We start from the raw sequence: 18,014 nt of genomic DNA on the forward strand, positions 1-18,014 counted from the left end.
AAAATGTCCTCTTTGAAAAAAAAAAACTGGCAGTGGCTTAGCTCGGCTATGCCAGGATATACGAAGAGAAAAATATACGAAGGCGCAACGACGAGGCAAGCGGTGTGACGTCATACCAAACAGCGGAGGCGGCTCCCCGGTGAGGCGCGCGGTGTGACATCATGCCAGATGGCTCGGCGAACGCGGGGTCCTCCAGCTGCGGTGGTTGCTAGGCAACGGCTCAAGGTCAGTCTCTGTGCCTCCTCGGAGCACCGCCACAGCGAAATCGCAAGTTCGTGGCAAATGTAGCTTTCGCTACAGAAAATGGCTGCGGCTCAGCTCGGCTAAGCCCGGTTATGCAGGCGAAAACTTTGTTATGCGTGGCTATACTGTGTGTTGCTAACCTCTTCGTCCGTTGTCGAAGTCGTGGCGGCGGCAGAATCAGCAGCGGCTGCCTCCAGCTCTTCGCTGCCGCCTTTAGGCATCCTTCAACCGTCGATGAGCCAGTCGGCGCTCCTGTTCCTCGTCTGTCCCTGCCGCTAGCTTGGTACGTTTAAATTTTCTACCTATAGCTAAATTCTCACCATGATTGCCAACGCCACCTGGATGATCAGACTCAGCCCGTCGTCTACGAGACCGTCCCGAGAGCTTAGACGGCCCCGGCCGACTCGCTTCATCCCTAGCGAGAAACTGCGAGGCGGCAGTGTGTATGCACGCGAGAACGACGCCGTCTCCCTTTCAAGCTTTCAAGCGAACGGCGAGTAATGTGGTTATAGTCACGTGGACACAGCTGATGAGTCGGCGCAGCGGCGGCGGTGCGCGGCTGCAGCTGCGGCGAATCACGTTGCACGTCACGTGGCTGACATACCTCCACTTGAAGGTCAAATGTACCGCGCAGATGACCTTGGCTCGACGAGGCTTGCAAAAGCGTTCGCTTGAAAATAACGGAGGACGCCATTTGTCTCCTCAGGTATACATACATGTGTATACTTATTTGTATATACGTATGCATATGTGTAAATATATGTATACGTATATGTATGCATATGTATACGTAATAGCGCCACACTGGCGGTACTGTTTCTATCCTAGCGGCGAAAGCGTGAACTATGACATTCGCGCTGGAGCAGCGCTATCTTTGAAGGTCTGTACTTCAGTGAGTGCTGGTTCTGTTGCTGTAAAATAAGAATTGTCACAATCCGCGCTGCGATTCCCTTCCCCACTGATGATTGGCCGCCCGCGCCAATCATCGTCTATCCGGCGCCAGCTAGCCGGCTTCCTGAGCAGAGCGTGCACGTCGCGTCCGTGACTGCTTGAGCCGTGCGCATAAACGCGCACGTACAGCTCGGTCCGTCCGCACGCGGGGGTGACTTGTCCGCCCCGGGGGGGGGGGGGGGGGGGGGGGGTAGGGTGACCCAACCGCGCATACAGCACTGTCTATGGACTGTCAGAAGAAATTTCTGCAAGGCTATAGGCGAGTTGGAAACACGTGCTACCAAGACGGACAATGGAGAACATGGGGACTTTCAGCTGAGGTCACCAAACCTTCGCACTGGCTCGCTCCCTCTTTTCGGAGGAAAGCCTCCATATGAAGTATGCACCGACGTCACAGTGGCGGCCATTTTGCAGACTGCAAGTATATCTAATCGGCTTATCTCCAACTGCTCCGGTTTGCACTGCTGAAGCTGCGTGCTGTATACGATACAGAATGACGCTTGTGACGTCACAAGGGTGCCTCGGGTATATAGTTAGTGGCTCCTGAAGCTCACCTGTCAGTCGGGGTGCTGCGCGGGTGGAACTTGCCGCCGAAGATGACCTCGCCACCCGCAGCGACGAACACGAACGGCGGCAGCGTGTAGCTGGCACCCTGCGATGACAACGCGCGCCGTAGACTTAGCAGCAAGACTGCAGGTTGAAAACATGATCAAAAGTGCATATACCGAAGAGCTAAAAAAATTTGGAGTCACTTTGGCGACTAAAGTGGTGCAAGGCGAAAGGATGAGTACAGCATTCTGCCACGAATGTGGTTGTGAATGATGATTCAAGTGCTGCCAGCGAATGACGCGTCCATTGGTTGTCTGCTTGTGTCACTGATGTGTGGTTAAGATGTTAAGCTTCGCCTGTAAGAGTGGAACGCGACAGTGTCTTGCAACGCTGCCAGGGAGTCTACAGAACGCCATCGCCAATTCGGCTGTACGCCTTGCTGGACGGTAAATTTATTTTTTCAGGAAAGGAAATGTATCTCTCTAGCATATCTGGGTGGACACCTGCACCGCGCCGTAAGGGAAAGGGGGAAGATGGGAGTGAACGAAGACGCCGTATTAGCTAGACGCGCCTTTGTTCATTCCAAACCATTCAGCTGGCATTACGGAGTGGCTAGCGCGCTCGTGTCGCACTCCGGAGACCCTGGTTCGATTCCCCAACTCGACCAATTTCGTTCTCGGTTTTGTTGATTTATGCGGTCTAACTAGAAAGGTTAATTAGGCTATTTCATATTTATATTATTTTAATTCTATCCATCGTGTTCTGTCATTCACATGTCAAATGTTGGAACTATCTAGGATGTTCGACACAACGTATACGAAACGAGCAACGTCGAAGTGCGTGGTGGTGGAGCGAACGCGGCTTCGTACTTATCTGTTTTTTCAGCAGCGTCTCCTTCCGCGGACGCGGTTGTTGCTGCGACGCGCGTCTTTCTTTTCGCTTCCTATTTCTTCTGACCTCTTCATTCTCCTCTATCTTAATTAGGCTAATTGATTAATTAAGCAATTAATTAAACTCATTCCCACTTAGTTGGAGCATCACTATACGATCCCTTTGATTGGTTGCATGGTTACTGGCCAAAATACAATTGGTCCCATTTGAAATTCGCGCACTGTGACGTCACGAGCATTTCGCCCAATTGAAAAGCGTGACATTTTCTGTCGACAACTCCTGCTTACAACGATGAGGCATTAAAGGCTTCCGCCTTAAAATTGGCAGAGGCTTAGCTCGGCTATGCCAGGATATACGTAGAGAAAGCGAGCGCAACGACAAGGCAAGCGGTGTGACGTCATACCAGATGGCGCGGCGTGCGCACGGCGTGCGCACGGCGTCCGCCAGCTGCGGCGGTTGCTAGGCGTCGGCTCAAGGTCGGTCTCTATGCCTCCTCGGAGCACCGCCACGGCGAAATCGAAAGTTGGCATATCGCTGTGGACACTCGCAGTCCCCGATTATAGGTCGCCGGTTCGAATTCCTGCCGCAAGCTAGGCTCTAATTTAATAGTAAGGTTATGCTGCCCGAAACGCTGAATTGTATAACACCATCTGCAACTTTCTGCAGCAAACTTTTGGTGTGATACATTTTTTTCCAACGCGCGGTGCCGACAACAACGACGCCGACGGCTCTTCGACCGAACGATCTGTATACTCTGTCGCTTAAAACTATCTTACCGGTACTCATCTGTGGGGCAGAAAAGTAGGGTAACAAAAAAGGGCGCAGCTTAAATTGAGGACAACGTAGCGAGCTATGGAAAGGAAAATGATAGATTTTACGTTAACTGACAGCAGGCGGGCAGAGTGGGTCAGGGAACAAACGAAGACTAACGACAGCCTAGTCGAAATCAAGAGGAAGAAATGGGCTTGGGAAGGGCAGGTAGTGCGAAGGAAAGCACGTGTTGCAGAGGGCGACAGAAAGTGAGGTGGGCGGATGAGGTTAACTTTGCTGGTGTATAAGGTGGTCGCAGTTGGCACAGGACGGGTCTAATTGGAGAGATGTGGGAGGCCTTTGTCCTGCAGTGGCCATAGTCCTACTGATGATGCTGGTAAAGAAATTATTTCCTTTTGTTGCAAAAGCAACACTACTGAAGCCCAGCTCGGCTCGTCGCGTATGCTCGTGGCGGTGCGGCTACCAAACGAACTTGAGACGCCATTGCCTAGCAACCGCTTCAGCTCCGCTCCAACAGACGGCGCCGCGCCGCTTCCGCCTGTCGCCTACACACCCAGAGGGCACCACCCTCACACAGGCGCTGGGTTTCAAAGCTCATGACGGCGTCGCGCCGGCCAGGGAGCCGGCACGAGCTAAACCAAACGCTTAACCACAAGCTAACAGCACAAGCGTATTGGCAAAAACGGCACGTACGGTCTTGTGCCGTTGCCTAGCAACCCGAGTTACTACCCGAGCTTACACGTGTTACTCGGGTAAGCTCGGGCAAGTTCGTACAAGTGTCGTGCCTTCTGCGCTAGAGGTTGCTCGGGAAGAGCAACATGGGTCGCAAAATCCCGACGGGTGGCTGGGATAGAAACAGTCACTTGCCAGTGCAGTGACGCATCGCTTAACCGCTGCGCCACTGCGCTGGTCAAAGACCAGCGCAGTATATACCACTACCAGCGCACTGCGCTGGTAGTGGTATATGAGGACTCGTCGCCATCTATGAATCTTAGATAGGAATTACCAATTCAGCATATATGGACATTATCCCACTAAAGATATCATGCCACACCCCTAAGGCGGAGTTTAAGTGCCTCCTCCAATTGAAGAATGAACACCTGCTTGCGCAGGTCTACTCGGTTTAGCCGTCACGGTGGCTCAGTGGTTATGGTGCTCGGCTGCTGACCCGAAAGACGCGGGTTCGATCCCTACCGCGGCGGTTGAATTTCGATGGAGGCGAAATTCTAGAGGCCCGCGTACTGTGCGATGTCTGTGCACGTTAAAGAACCCGAGGTGGTCGAAATTTCCGGAGCCCTTCACTACGGCGTCTCTCATAGCCTGAGTCGCTTTAGGACGTTAAACCCCTTAAACCAAACCAAACCAAACCAAATCTACTCGGTTTAACTACGTTTATAAATTTTTTCCATGAGTTCAGAGTATCAATGATGGACTTCACACACGTGCGACAAGCACGGTATGCGCAGTCGTGTATACCTTGCCATCCGAAATCTGCTCGAAGAGCACCTTGGGGTCGTCGGAGCCGTGGTGCATCTCGTAGACCTTGAACTTCATGAGCGCGGTCGACTTAGGCTCGTCGAAGTAGGTAAAGCCGTGCCTGATACGGCTGCACACGGCCATGTCGGGGCCCTGGACCTGTTCCTTGACCATGCCGCTGCCTCCGTCCAGGGTCGCCTGCGTCCATGCGCTGTTTAGTACAGTGCGTTGTGCGCAAAGGCGGTACACTGGAGTAAAAAGAGCCAATGGTAAATGGTCCTTTTTCGAACTCCGTAAAGGGGTCGGGTATGTTGCCCAAGCCATGGCATAGATTTCCATCGCTCAAAATACGTGATACTTACGAGAGAGAGAGAGAAACTCTTTAATGAAATACAGAGAATTTAGCCGGCGTTTGTTGATGTTGCGACTGACAGAAGAATGAAAAGGAAAGTGCACGGGCCTGCCAACTGGCTCCAGCCGAGCCACCACCGCTGCCACGTGCAGATAGAAGAGAGTTGAAAGATATGAGGAAAGAGAAAACGGAGAGAAAAGACGCGCGCCGCAGCAACAACCACGTCCGCCGAAGCGGACGCTGGCTGTAAAAATCAGATAAGCGGCCGTAGCCGCGCTTCGTCTGTTGTTGTTGTTGTGACTGAGAGAAGGATGAAGAGGAAATTGCACGGGCCTGCTACTGGCTCGAGCCAAGCCACCACCGCTGCCACGTGCAGATAGAGGAGAGTTAAAAGATCAGAGGAAAGAAAAAAAGGAAAGAAAAGACGCGCGTCGCAGCAACAACTGCGTCCGCCGGAGCGGACGCTGCTCAAAAAGAAGCGGCCGAAGCCGCGCTCGCCGAAGCGAGAACAGATGCGCTTCGTCTGAAATCGCTGGCATGCTACTCTGTGTAGGGAAGTTCTTGCAGTTACTGTCATTTTAACCCATCTTTGTGTCTCATCTTACTGCTAACCTGAATACCTCCGGTACAGCGTTTAAAAAAATCCTTCCGTGTCTAACTGCATGAAGTTATTATGCTCCCAGGTGGTGGTGGTGAAAACTTTTAATTGCCGCAATAGAGTTTGGGAGCCACAGAGTGGCTCCGCTAAATGGTCGGCGTCCCTAGTCCGGGACACCGCATGACAATGCCCCGTCTCTCGCCTGTTTCACCAGAGCCCTTTGGGACTTAAGCGAGGAGCAGTTGAGGAGGGCAGTCTCCCATGCCTCTCTGGAAGGGGCAGGGGAAGGGGGGAGGTGGGGATCTTGAGTACATGCCCACACCATGTGGAAGATATCACAGGTCTCCCCACAGTGCGGGCATCGCCCATCCGTGTTAGGATCGTAATGCTTTAAGATAGGAATTTGCCTCCGTTGCCAACAGTAAGCACTCCGTAAATTTAGTGATCGAAATCTACCCTGTGACACGGGGAGTACACCCTACCTCTAAAAGGGAACGGCTAGAGAACCGTTCACGCCTATTTTGCTTCCTGATGACGTTCTTGTTAGCAGTCTACAGTGATGTATACAGGGACTCTCTCTCCCTCCGCGTTGAATGGCCTCGTTGTGCGCCGCAACAGAGGATTCCCGCGCTCAACCGCTGCCCAAAGACGATGCTGCCATTGTGTTTCCAAGCCATAAAAAAAAGTAGCTTAGCTCAGCTATGCCAGGTTATACGTAGCGAGAGGTACGGTATATCTCTCCTTGGCCGGAGGCGAGCAGCGTCTGCTCCGCGGTCGGCGCGCGGCGCACCAACTGCGCGGCTCTGACGTCACTCGGCTCCTAGCGCTTGCGCAGAACTGGCGACCGACAACCACGGCGAAACGGCGCGACTGCGGGCAATGTATAGCTCTCGCTACAATAGAGTTTTTAAAGCGGAGACATATTAGCGTAGACGTATACTGGATTAGCGGACGATGCGCACCCGCAATGACGCAGCCGGTTTAAGGTAATCTGGTATACGTCTACGCTAGTACGTCTCCGCTACGCTAAAAATCTCTAATGAACATGTGGGTCGGGTAGGTGGGTGATCTTGAGAGCGTGGTTTCTGTGTCCACGTATGACGCATGCTGACCAGTCACATTTACAGTCAAGACGACAGCCGCGGGGCACCGACCAATCACGTGTCTACGTCCCCTGCAAATAGCGCGTCAGGTTTAGACGATAACAGTAACGAAGCGACTCTCAAACTACATGTTTATCGCTGCCTTCTGGATTAAGTGCGGTCCCAGCGATGCTGAAGAGTCATGCATTTAGCTGCCACTCGAAAGAAAACAGGTTCTGTTCAGCCTCCGCACTTGTTTGGTGCGCGCTTTACGATGGGTTAATTTGCTACGAACCACAGGAGAACTTAACTCTTTCCCTACCGCGCCCATTGAGCATCGTTAACCCGCTAACGATCATTTCATGGCCCGATTTCAGAACCTTCTGTGTTGCTAATGACCACGCTGCAGATGTAGTTTGTAGGCCAGGAACCAAAGTTTTGTTTCCGATGTAGTTTTCTTTTGTCCCGCGAGGGGGCACTTTCTAACGCGCTGCGAAGAAATGAAGACGCGGACCTGCGCTCATTGCCCGCCATGTTGCCCGCAGATGACGCCTTCGCCGCTCGACTTCGGAGCCTTCCGCGTTGCTTACAGGCACAATGCGCATGTGGCTTGTGGCCGTAGAAATGAAGTTTTGTTTGCGATATAGTTTTTTTTTGCCCCTACAAAACGGCATTTTTTGAACCCACTCCGAAGATGCGGTACCATCAAAGTCGCTTGGCAGCCTCCGCATACGCGGCACGCGCTCTAAGACATAGCAAATCTCAGGACTCCGTTTCGTCTGCGAGTGATTTAATCGACGTCCTGTGCAATAACGAGCCTAAAAATGTTGCAAGGTGCTGAAGATGATTCAGTTTTCACATCGGTGATGATGGAAACCAGCCTGAAACACAGGCGGCCGTGCTCCGATGCACAACTATAGTGTTTCCAGTTATTGTTTTGTAGCAACAATACTATTCAAGATAGAAATGATTTTTTTTTTGCAGAGAGTGGCCAATAGAGTAGCAAACATTTTGCATATTTCAAAAAAATGTTAACATTTTTTTTAAATACAAGCGTGTTTTTGCAAGTTTTGCTGAATTTTTTTCTAAAATCTCTTTTTTAGCAAATGAATTTTTTTGTTGCAACATGCAATTTATTGTTTAAACGTATATTAATAGAAAGCACCCTTATTCAGCTCTGTTTCTGTGTATTGCAAATCAATATTGAATGCAATAGTTTTTACAGAAAAAAAAATGTACTGAAACCTTCAGAAAATGGTCATTTTCCCCATGGTACGGAAAGACTCTAGACTCCTTACGCCCTAGACTCCTTACGTAACTCATTGTCATAGAGGAGGAGGTGTCTCCGACTCATCACGTAGCTCATTGTATAAGAGGAAGAAGTGTCTTATACTACTTAAGTAGCTCATAAACTAGAGGAGAAGTTGTCTCACACCCCTCATGCAGCTCGTTGTATCAAGGGAAGAGATCTTAGACTCCTCATACAGCTCATTGTACTAGGGAGAAGGTGTCTTAGACTGCTTACACAGTTCATTGTATCATAACTTCGACACCTTCCACCTTCCCTCTCTCATTTGTTCTGCTCTTTCCCTTCCCCAGCGTGGAGTACAGCTCAGAGGTATGCTCCAATGTTACACCTCTCCACCATCATTTCCAGTATAAAACCTGTCTCTTTCACACACGATGCTGAAGTAAAAAATACGCCTTGTTCTTGAGGGAAAATTAAGCGTTTCCTCGTAAATACCTGTACGTCGAAAGTATACGCGCGCTGTGCAGTTCGTATTCACAGCAGGGTGCAAGTGAAAGCGTTGAGAGCCGGCTGGCTCACCTGGAAACGGCTGGTGCTGTCTAACGAGAGCGTAAGGATGTGCAAGCCGGGGCTCATGATCTGTGTTTTAGTCAGCTCGAAGTCGAGGCGGTGGTGAACCTTGTAGACGAGGTCCTTGGAGCCAATCACCAGCTCCCCGTTTGGCTTGCGTGTCACGTACACGTACTTGTTCTCGTGCGTCTTGGACTCGTACTGTATCTCCATGCTGCGCGTGGAAAGGACGTCACGAAAAGAAAGCGACACAAAAGCAGACGACAGGCGCGGTCTCCCAAGCAGCGCCGGTAGTCGGCCCAGTATTGGAAATGGATGGTTTCACTCTGGTGTTTTTAGGAACAGGTTTTGCCAATACACTTCCAATACTGTGCCGATCACCTGTCTGCTGAGTTCACGGGTGCTTTCAAGCAGTCGCTACCAGCACCCTTAAAGTACCGCCATTTATCGCCAGTGCGGCCACCTATACTCTCTAGCGAATGGCGCGGTCGATATGTACAGCGATTTGCAGCTGTAGTCGAATGTGCAACGGCATCGGCCCTAATGCAAGGAAGAAAGTTTTTTTTTACGTATAATAACACATTTCTGGCGGGAGTTTCGGTGCTGTTTCGGTGCTTATTTGGCCAGATATTAGCACGATGTTTGACTGAGATCATCATCATCAGTTATTAGCCCTTGAAGACCCCTGCGAGAGGTATTAAATGGTGGGGCATCGGAATAACATATGATAATATAGGTAAAAAACGGTGAAACATTCGTTCCTTGGCAGGAGACAAATGAAAGAAGAAAATATATACATGTATCTAAAAACCCGACCACGGCGGTCGCATTTCGATGGAGGCGAAATTCTAGAGGCCCGCGTACTGTGCGATGTCAGTGCACGTTACAGAACCGCAGGTGGTCGAAATTTTCCGGAGTCCTCCACTACGGCGTTGCTCATAGCCTCAGTCGCTTTGGGACGTTAAACCCCCACAAACCAAACCAAGCAGACAGGTGCAGTGAAGCAAGCAACTACAGCATAAAAATAAGACGCAAAGGCAGCAATTACCCGCATTAGAAGTTCAGGTATGAAGACAGCATTTGCCGGAATTTGAAAGCATCGCGTCCAGTTACAATGCCGAGAAGTGGGCAGTTTTAGCCATGACCGAAGATGCGCTGTGGTCGCCCAAAGGTTTGTCTCGTGGGCTTCCCTCAAATGACGCATTCGCCTACAGGCGGGTGTGTTGTAAACAAATATATACGCAGGTGGTAGGAATCGCTTAATGCAGGTAAATATCGGTGCAGTACCGGGCGCTGCAGTAGTGATTACAAAGTACTACTAAAGATCCATAGCTTGCGGCAACACGAGAGGGCACTTCGGCGGGCCCTCAATATACAGTATGTGTACTTACTCGGCCGACGCCGTTTAAATCGGCAGCAATTGCCAAGGCGAAGGTTGCAGACGCCATTGCACATATGAACTTACGAACTATCCTTGTGTAAGACACGCGCGGTAGCAATGCGGCTATGTAGATTACAGGACATGCAATGTAGACCCCGGGCGGCGGGACGCGCAGTATAACGGTATATCCCAAGCAGCACAGGGCATCGGATCAATATTAGAAATATGTTGGCAAAGAATGGTTCTTTGTTGGTCCGGTTTTTGCCAACACATATACAATATTGGGCCGATGCTCTGTGCTGCTTGGGATACGTGCCCTATCTAAGCGCATCAAAGTTGTGGCGTGGTCAGTGGTTTGTGACTTGAACTTCCAAAGGCTGTACGTAAATAGTGGGCAATGCCATATAGGAGAGCCTCGGGTTAACAGAGATATTTTAGGTACCTATACGGTAAATACGTCATCAACGGTAACTACGACCGTACATCAGTAGCGGCTAAGCAAGCAGGCAACGGCAGGAACGGCAATGCGTTCCCATATTGGCTGTACCAGCCGTACGTACGACCGTGCTAAAACTCTCAAACTTCAACCTCCTGGAATTCATTAACGCGCACCGACATTGCGAAATGCGTTTTCGTATTTATCCCAAGTCGGAATGCGGCGAGATACGGCCCGCGCCCTTGGGGTCAGCAGTCTATATAGCGCCTAAACCACTGAAAAACCGCAGAAAGGGGAAAGAAAAAAGTAACAGAAAAGTGTGACCAGCGCACAGGCGGAAGCAAGCAGAGCGAGCTGAACAAGCATAATATGAAGACACGAAAAAAAAAAGATAAAAAACGCGAAGCGCATTCGTGCCGCAGTTTCGTTTCAAGGAATCAATTTCAGTTTTCACTTCCAATACCACGTGGTTACTCTCGACACAAAACTGGGCTTGACGAGAACAGCGCGTGCTTTGCGTGGTTTGCTTAAAGCCGGGCACACGAGCTACTTTCTCTTTAAAGCGGCTCTGAAAGGGTCTCTAATAAAGTTCCGGTATGCTTTGGATGCACCCCGCTTCACGAATATGGTCTATAGTCAGATTCAACTGAAGTCTGCAGTGAAGCTCCGCCCACATTCAGCCTCTGCGCACATAATTCCTCCAGGACGAAAAAGTAGTCCGCTGCTTAAACCTTTCTTGTTACCTAAACAAGAAGTTTATCACAAGAAAAAGATTATGAGCTCTAGAATTTTCATACGTGGATTGTTTGATATAGTGAAACATTAAAAGGCTGATTTCGTTTACTATTGCGATTGGCCAGCGGAGTAATACAAGACGCCACGGACCGCAGCCCAGTGTTAACAACTGCTGTTTTTTTTTGGTTGTATCCGACTATAGCAGGAATTTTTTTTTTAATGCGCTTTGTAAAAGCTCAGTTATCTGTAGTCAGAAGTTGAATTTCAGCGCCTTTGCGCCTTTCCCTCTTCTCTCGTTACTTTTTGCACGCTGGAATTAAGGTCGGCGCTCCGCCGCCAGCCCCACCTCCGGGGGCGGAGCTTCCTGACCAGCCGGAGCTTATTGGCAGCAGCCGTGGTAGCTGCCTGACGTCCGAAGGAATCTAACCAATAGCCACCTCTCAACTTGTATACGCAGGTGCGAGCGACGGAGGAGGGTGCGATCATGAAACAGTCGCCGTGAAGGGCTCGCCAACTTTCGCGCGCCATTATGGGTTCTCTGCTGCATGTAGAAGTGTATTATTTGACTCAAGTGCTCATGGCAACACAGTGCAGTGATTGAGAGATTTGATGTGCTATCCTCGGATGGTGTTTCAGAGCTCCTTTAAAGCACGGCAGCGCGCGCTAAAGTTTATTTCGCCCTCGCAGGCGGTGCAGACACGCGCAAGTCAGTATAGGGAGCTATAGTCGAATAGAGCTTAGTTCTGTAGTGGAGCTCCGCCCACACTGAGGATCGCCGCACAGAATTCCTCCACGACAAAAATGTAGTCCGTAATTAAATCTGTTGTGTTACCTCAACAAGAAACTAATCACAAAAAAATTAAAAGCTCTAGAATTTTGTTACCTGGCAAGTTTAATAAAAGCCAAACGTTAAAAAGCTGATTTTGTTTAGTACTGCCGCCGGGTACTGCGGCTCGGCAGGCGAGCGCCTTAGCCACTATAGGCCACCGCGGCGGGTCACCACGGGACGGTATTCGGCGATTTTACCGCAAGCATCGCACTATAAGACCCGACATTCACACCTGCATTGTGGCAATAGGTTACAAAAATTTTTTTCATCAGTTTCTGTGATTCCTGACTTGGAACGGTAGCCCCCTTCGAACGCTTACGGTTGGTTGGCTTCGACCACAATGACCAATGTGAGAGAAGATTTGGCGACGAAGCCGGTTGGCAATACGAAGTTTAGTCCGTGCTTGGAGACGTCATGCGGCACCTGAGAAAGAGGTTTGTCGGCATAGTTAGAAGAGTCAAGCTACAAGACGCTCTTTCAATGCTGCACTATGTTATAGTCGTTTCGTAAAGAAAGTTACAGAGATGCAGACACGAAATTCCGAAGACCAACAAAGGATATATGTGCCTTCAGTTATTCATGGCGGCACAAATCCAGCAAGTTTCAGAGGCAGTCTTAATTTGCTAAGAGCAGCTTCGGAATTTCTCTCCGCGCGGCAAACGACATCGAGTGGCGCGAAATTCGAGCATAACAGAAATCGTGACGTCTGGTCGCGATTGCAATCGATAAAACAAAATTTCCGGAGGAGGCCGAAGAAGCTGCCATAGCTTTAGCCATTACCTCCACCACTGCCGAATACATCATCAGCGACTCTAAAACAGCAATTCGAAATTTTGCAAAAGGAAGGGCCCACTCCGCAGCCATCAAAATCTTACAAAAAATCTCCAATACCCGCCAGATCACATTGATCTGGGTCCCCGCCCATTCGGACCATCCTGGAAACGAGGCGGCGCACCAATTTGCCCGAGGATTCGTGGTTAACCGGGAGGTGCGCTATCCCGAGCTCAGATCGGCCAAGGAGCGAGTGACAACCCATAAAGAAATTACTACCCACTTCAAGAAACTAAGACAGATCTTCCCAGAACCACATAAATCTCTGAGTAAAACACAACAAGTCAGTTGGCGGCAGCTCCAAACAGACACTTTCTTTAATCCGTACATGTACTCCATATGGTTCCCGGAGCAGTACAGCCCCGCTGTTCTCTCTGTAAGCCCGTTGTGCTCTAAGCGGTGCGGGCCGGGCGCTATTATTTTCCTTTCCTTTTTGACACGCCCACTCTAATTTTGTGGGCACCAAAAGGCAGACACACCGCACATCCTATACTCATGTACTCAAGACAAGCCACCGCACAGTCTGCAACTCTCTACCCGATCTCAGTGGGAGGCCGCGCTGCTCAGCTCGGACCCGGAGGTTCAACTTCGGGTCACAGAGCGAGCCGAAGAGGTCGCCGAACGACATCGTCGGTCGGCCACCTGGCGTCCGGCCTAGAAGAGGAGCCCACCGCGGGGAAGGGAACATCACCCCAGATCGCGCCTACCTCTTCTTTAATAAAGTTTACCTCCTCCTCCTCCTCCTGGTCGCGATTGGCAACGCGGAACCTGACAGGCGGCTTGTTGGAGCGTGGGGGAGGTGTGACGCAGAGAAACTTCTCCTCGCGTCATAGATTAAGGCGAAAGCCTTTAACGGCTCATTCATACTGCCGTCCGTTAACAAACCGTGTCACACGCGTTGAACTCGGGAACTAAAAAAAGATAGGAGAAAACGAATGGTTGCTTCAGATAGAGGAGGAAAAAATGAACCTAGAAGCCAAATTTGATCACTGTAGATTTATTAGTTAATTAATTATAGGCAAAAATGTCACAATTGCTTCGAAATAGCGCGGACGTTGATATAGCCACGGGAGCGGTGTGACGTCACATCCACCAGAAGTAGTCACGACATAGTGAACATTATCACAGAATGGTTGGAAAAACATCGAATTTGTGTCAAATTAGATGGAAAAACATGTAATTTGGCGTAATTAACACTTAAAATCCCCGAAAGATGCATAATTTGGGTGTCGATATAGCCACGGGAATGGTGTGACGTCACATCCACCAGAAGTCGCCAAGGCATAGTGTCCTCGGCTTTCGCCTCTCAACACTTTAGTTGCCAAAGTGTCTTCGCATTTTTTTTAGAGCACGCGTGATCCCATCCGCAGCGGTAAGTTGAGTGTGACGTCACGCAACTGAAACTGGCAAAAAAAAACCTCGTAATTAATCACTCGCGATTCGCTCTGGCTTTCTAAGCTCGGTTCAGCTTTTTTTCTTAGCTTTTTTGTTTTATTCTGTTCCTCCATAAGGCAGCCGAGAAGAGGACAGGACGGGCGCTAACTTGCTGGAGCGCGCTATTCGACGAACGCCAATATTGTTCACCTATAAATTTATACAGCCTTCATACATGTATTTTACATTATATACACAGTATCCGTGCACAAAAGGAACAAGATAGGTGTAGACTAAGAGTGTCCTTGGAAGAAAGAAAGAATAAAGAAAAAAGGAAGAAAGAAAGAAAGAAGGAAAGAAAGAAGGAAGGAAAGAAAGAAATAAAGAAAGAAAGAAAGAAAGGAAGGAAGAGAGAAAGAAAGAAAGAAAGAAAGGAAGAAAGAAAGAAAGAAAGAAAGAAAGAAAGAAAGAAGAGAAACGCTTGGAGGGATGGAGAAAGGAAGGAAGGAAGAGAGAGAGAAAAAGAAAGAGAAAGGTTTGAAGGAAGCAAGGAAGGAAGCGAAACGCTTGGAGGGATGGAGAAAGGAAGGAAGACAGAAAGAAAGAAAGGAAGAAGGAAGGAAGAAAGAAAGAAAGAAAGAAAGAAAGAGAGAAAGAAAGGAAGAAAGAAAGAAAGAAAGAAAGAAAGAAAGAAAGAAAGAAAGAAAGAAAGAAAGAAAGAAAGAAAGAAAGAAAGAAAGAAAGAAAGAAAGAAACGCTTGGAGGGATGGAGAAAGGAAGGAAGGAAGAGAGAGAGAAAAAGAAAGAGAAAGGTTTGAAGGAAGCAAGGAAGGAAGCGAAACGTTTGGAGGGATGGAGGAAGGAAGGAAGGAAGGAAGAAAGAAAGAGAAAGGTTTGAAGGAAGGAAGGAAGGACAAGCAAAGCAGCAGATACCAGACTGCCGGCCAGGTGTGCGTATACTTACAGCGAACATGAAGTGAACGCCATACTGCCGCCTGGCCTTGAGGAGGACGCCGCGCTGTAGAGTAGTCAGCCCGGGCGGTGTGAGGGGGTTCATCTTGAAGCAGGCGCAGATACAGCGACGGGCGTTGGGCGCTGCGCAAATTGTTTCGCAGTTCAACACTCCACTGTGGCTGTGTGCTGATCAGTCACCGATCGCACGCAGTCGCTGGCGGATATTTTTAATGCATAAATGCATTCTACCGCTCGCACTCCAGATTTTCTCCCACTTTTGCATTCGCATCCACTTAAAGGTACGGACACACTGGCGGCAAGACGCGCGCGGCATGCCGCCGGCGGCAAGCCGCTTGCCGCGAAACCTGCCGCGGCGGCGGGTTGATCTGCCGCGCAGCGAATGGGTCGAGGGGCCATTTTCGGCGGCTTGCCGCGTGCCGCGGAGCGGGGAGACCAATGAGGGGCGCCCGGCTTTGTGACGTAGGGAGCGTCTGTGTCGCCACCTCTTGGCTCCTACTAAAGTTACATGCCAGCGGCGGCGGCGGTGCCGCGCGCGCTCCTGCAGAATCGCGGACCTCGACCGGTTTGGCTCACGAAGGGAGCTTTGCGCGGCGGCGACTCTGCCGCCGAGTGTGGCCGTCCCTTTCGCGGCGGGGGTGGCGCCGCCAGCGGCATGCCGCGCGCTTTGCCGCTAGTGTGTTCGTACCTTTACAGAGCAAGTTTCCCACTTCGGAGCCGCCGCGTTGGCTCAGTGGTTATGGTGCTCGGCTGCTGACCCGAAAGACGCGGTTCGATCCCGGCCACGGCGCTCGGATTGCGATGGACGCAAAATTCTAGAGGCCCGTGTACTGTGCGATGGCAGCGCACGTTAAAGAACCCCAGGTGGTCGAAATTTCCGGAGCCCTCCACAACGGCGTCTCTCATAGCCTTAGTCGCTTTGGGACGCTAAACCCCATAAACCAATTAAACCACTTCGGTGGCCCTGTCGTAACACCGCGCCGCTCTGATTGGCCAGCATGCAGTGACGTTACGGACTACGTCATCGGAATGAGCCATGCTCAGTTGTCCGAACACAGGGACGCCGCGAGTGACATCACAGTTTCGTGCACTCTACTACAAAAGACGAATAATATTTAATAAACGATATTATATTCATAAGTGCGAATAGCAGGCGCTGAATCGCGGGTTACACAAGCGTAGCCGTCCTGTGAGTATTTTTAAGCACCGACACCTCTTTGTAAGCTAACATTGACGGCAAGCATGCAGGAAATAACGGATGAAGGCCTTCTCGGCAGAATAGACGGGCTTCTACTGGTATAATCGGTAGGAATCGAATGCATTTTGGCAGTAGTTGAACCCCTCGTATCAAGTGCGTAACTGAAATTTTTCCTTTTTATTTTTCCCGCGTCGAAGGAATTCTTTTTCTGCACGCGCCGGTATCTACATACGAGACTTTCTCCGACAGAAAATGTCATCGTATGTCGGAAATAAAAACCACGCCTTCAGCCATTGGCACAGCTAGGAATGCTATCCAGGAGTATTACAGCGCAGATTTCAGGCGCCCTCCTTGGGTAGAGCATAGGTGCACGTAGGTGCCGGCGTTGTAGCCGTAAGAGCGCGAGAAGGAAGGCGAAGGAGACCGGGCAATGGACCGGGTAGCAAGAGCGTACGTGCCACTCTCGTTTTATCCTTCTGCGCTCAGGTGCCAGGCGGCCAGCGCCGGCCAAGTGCCGAAGACGACGTTGTTTGCACGCGACGGAGATAAGAAAGTAAATGACTGAGTGTCTGTATACGATGGATGAAAAAGAAAGTGCACGCGGGCCTGTCAACTGGCTTCAAACGGGCCCCTCGCTAGGACATGCTAATTGAGAGATTTAGCATAGCGCAATCCACGGCCGTTACCGAGATTTGTTTCCATTCCCTGCCAGTGCGCACGCGCTGATTGGTTCCGACGCAACAGGCGCGCGCGCAGCTGGCCGGAACATGGCGCCATCTGGCAGCGCGATCGGCGATTCGCTACCATGATCTGCTTCCTCCATGGCGCCAGATGGCGCCACGTGCCCGTTAGCTGCGCGCGCGCCTGTCGGGACCAATCAGCGTGTACGCAGTGGTGCACCGTGGAAGCGACTCACGGTAGTGGATCACTCGATGCTACAACACACTAATATCTCTAATTGATATTTCGACACACAGTGTGAGCGCGCCTAGTTAAAAGAGCAAGCACGACGACCAATGTTGGCTGTGCACTTTGCTGCACAGCAGTTGTTGCTTGCTGATGATAGGGCTTTTTTACCTATAAAAGAAGCAATGCCGAAAACAAATGGCCGACACTGCAAAAGAACGTCGACACGAATATGAAGAGGCCCTGCCGCGTGAACTACACAAACCAGACTGCCGTCAGACTACATCGTCAGAATCAAATAAAAGTTTATTCCTCCTCTTCTAAATGCCGTTTGAATTTCTTAACCGTTCTTCTAAGGAGCGAGTGACGACCGACGGTAAATTTTCGAAGAGGATAAGGAGGAAAGCCGAGGAGATGGGAGGAGCGGTGAAGTGCGCGAGAGAGTGGCTTCCATGGACTGGACATATGCAGACGTGCAAATGGCGTTAGCGGGTGTGACTTGAGCCAGTTCCGTCTGCGTGCATCGTGCTAGCAATCGATGATCAAACGCAAGATACCACACTCGTCAACGAGAAGTAACCCCTCGCATTTGCGCTGTCTATTTGTATTGCCGACAGACA

The 18,014-nt window shown here is 50.3% G+C and overlaps 1 protein-coding gene across 2 annotated transcripts in view; it reads right to left on the minus strand.

Annotated features, from left to right (window-relative positions):
* The window catches only part of LOC149333007 (uncharacterized), a 68,355-nt gene extending 52,946 nt beyond the window's left edge, over nt 1–15,409 (minus strand). For both annotated transcript variants that reach the window (XM_089555952.1, XM_089555953.1), the window contains exons 1-5: nt 15,283–15,409; nt 12,433–12,536; nt 8,742–8,946; nt 4,882–5,079; nt 1,749–1,846 (exon numbers count right to left, since the gene is read on the minus strand). In XM_089555952.1, coding sequence (XP_089412078.1) covers nt 1,749–1,846; nt 4,882–5,079; nt 8,742–8,946; nt 12,433–12,536; nt 15,283–15,375 — 698 coding nt within the window. In that variant the 5' untranslated portion in view covers nt 15,376–15,409. The remainder of the gene's footprint in view (nt 1–1,748; nt 1,847–4,881; nt 5,080–8,741; nt 8,947–12,432; nt 12,537–15,282) is intronic.
* Between the last annotated feature and the right edge of the window lie 2,605 nt (nt 15,410–18,014).

Source organism: Amblyomma mixtum, chromosome 8 (assembly GCF_055824585.1).
Source record: "Amblyomma mixtum isolate Tamu chromosome 8, ASM5582458v1, whole genome shotgun sequence".
Classification (NCBI taxonomy): Eukaryota; Metazoa; Arthropoda; class Arachnida; order Ixodida; family Ixodidae; genus Amblyomma; species Amblyomma mixtum.